This window comes from Triticum dicoccoides, unplaced genomic scaffold, assembly GCF_002162155.2.
Source record: "Triticum dicoccoides isolate Atlit2015 ecotype Zavitan unplaced genomic scaffold, WEW_v2.0 scaffold246278, whole genome shotgun sequence".
In the NCBI taxonomy this organism is placed as follows: domain Eukaryota; kingdom Viridiplantae; phylum Streptophyta; class Magnoliopsida; order Poales; family Poaceae; genus Triticum; species Triticum dicoccoides.
Window position 1 is genome coordinate 1 of NW_021251230.1, and position 764 is coordinate 764.

The 764-nt window shown below is 44.4% G+C and overlaps 1 protein-coding gene across 1 annotated transcript; it reads left to right on the top strand.

Annotated features, from left to right (window-relative positions):
• Window positions 1-6: 6 nt before the first annotated feature.
• On the top strand, window positions 7-544 carry LOC119345519 (dipeptidyl aminopeptidase BI-like). Its single transcript, XM_037615564.1, has 2 exons — window positions 7-248; window positions 341-544. The coding sequence occupies exons 1-2, from the start codon at window positions 153-155 to the stop codon at window positions 542-544; spliced, it is 300 nt and encodes a 99-aa protein (XP_037471461.1). The 5' UTR covers window positions 7-152.
• Window positions 545-764: the final 220 nt, after the last annotated feature.

Sequence of the window (764 nt, forward strand, 5' to 3'; positions counted from 1 at the left end):
AGATCCGAGGGAGAATCAAGGAAGACGATATAGATGCGCCTCTGCGCAAGGGGCAGTATTACTACTACAAAAGAACATTGACCGGCAAGGAGTATGCGCAACGCTGCAGGCGTCTTGTGCCGACCGATGGCCCTGTTACAGTCCACGATGAGATGCCCACAGGCCCTGATGCGCCTGCTGAGCATATTATTCTGGACGAGAATTTAAAGGCTGAGGGCCATGACTACTACAGCATCGGGGCTTTCAAGGTATGGTTGTGCTTGTGGACCCGTCCTCTTCTCCATGTGTGTATGTTTGATTGTTAATGTCCCACCACTTGAATGCTTCACTCACATTTCAGGTCAGTCCCAGTGGCAAGCTAGTTGCGTACGCAGAGGACACAAAGGGTGATGAAATCTACACTGTTTTTGTCATTGACGCAGAGAGTGGACAGTATGTTGGGCAACCACTGAAAGCAATTACTTCTGACATTGAGTGGGCCGGTGATGACAACCTTGTTTACATAACAATGGACAATATTCTTCGACCAGATAAAGTATGTTAACTCTTCTTCTTTCTCCTACATGAAATTATCCTGATCTATGCTAGTAACCTGCATACACACTAGACAAAAGAACAAAATAATGATGCTGTGATTTATGTAGTGTGAATGCTCTATTTGTCATTGGTTGCAATGTTGTGCATGGTGTTGTTCCCTGCATACCAATTCTTTTAATGTTATTTTCTTGTAGTGGCAAAAAGTTTCTTGAAGTCCTCATGTGCAA

What these genes read in the sequence shown, in the direction of transcription:
- LOC119345519 (XM_037615564.1), top strand. Translation starts at nt 153, where the DNA reads ATGCCCACAGGCCCTGATGCGCCTGCTGAGCATATTATTCTGGACGAG. An exon ending in ACAGCATCGGGGCTTTCAAG is followed by an intron (nt 249 to 340) that starts GTATGGTTGTGC and finishes CTCACATTTCAG; the next exon opens with GTCAGTCCCAGTGGCAAGCT.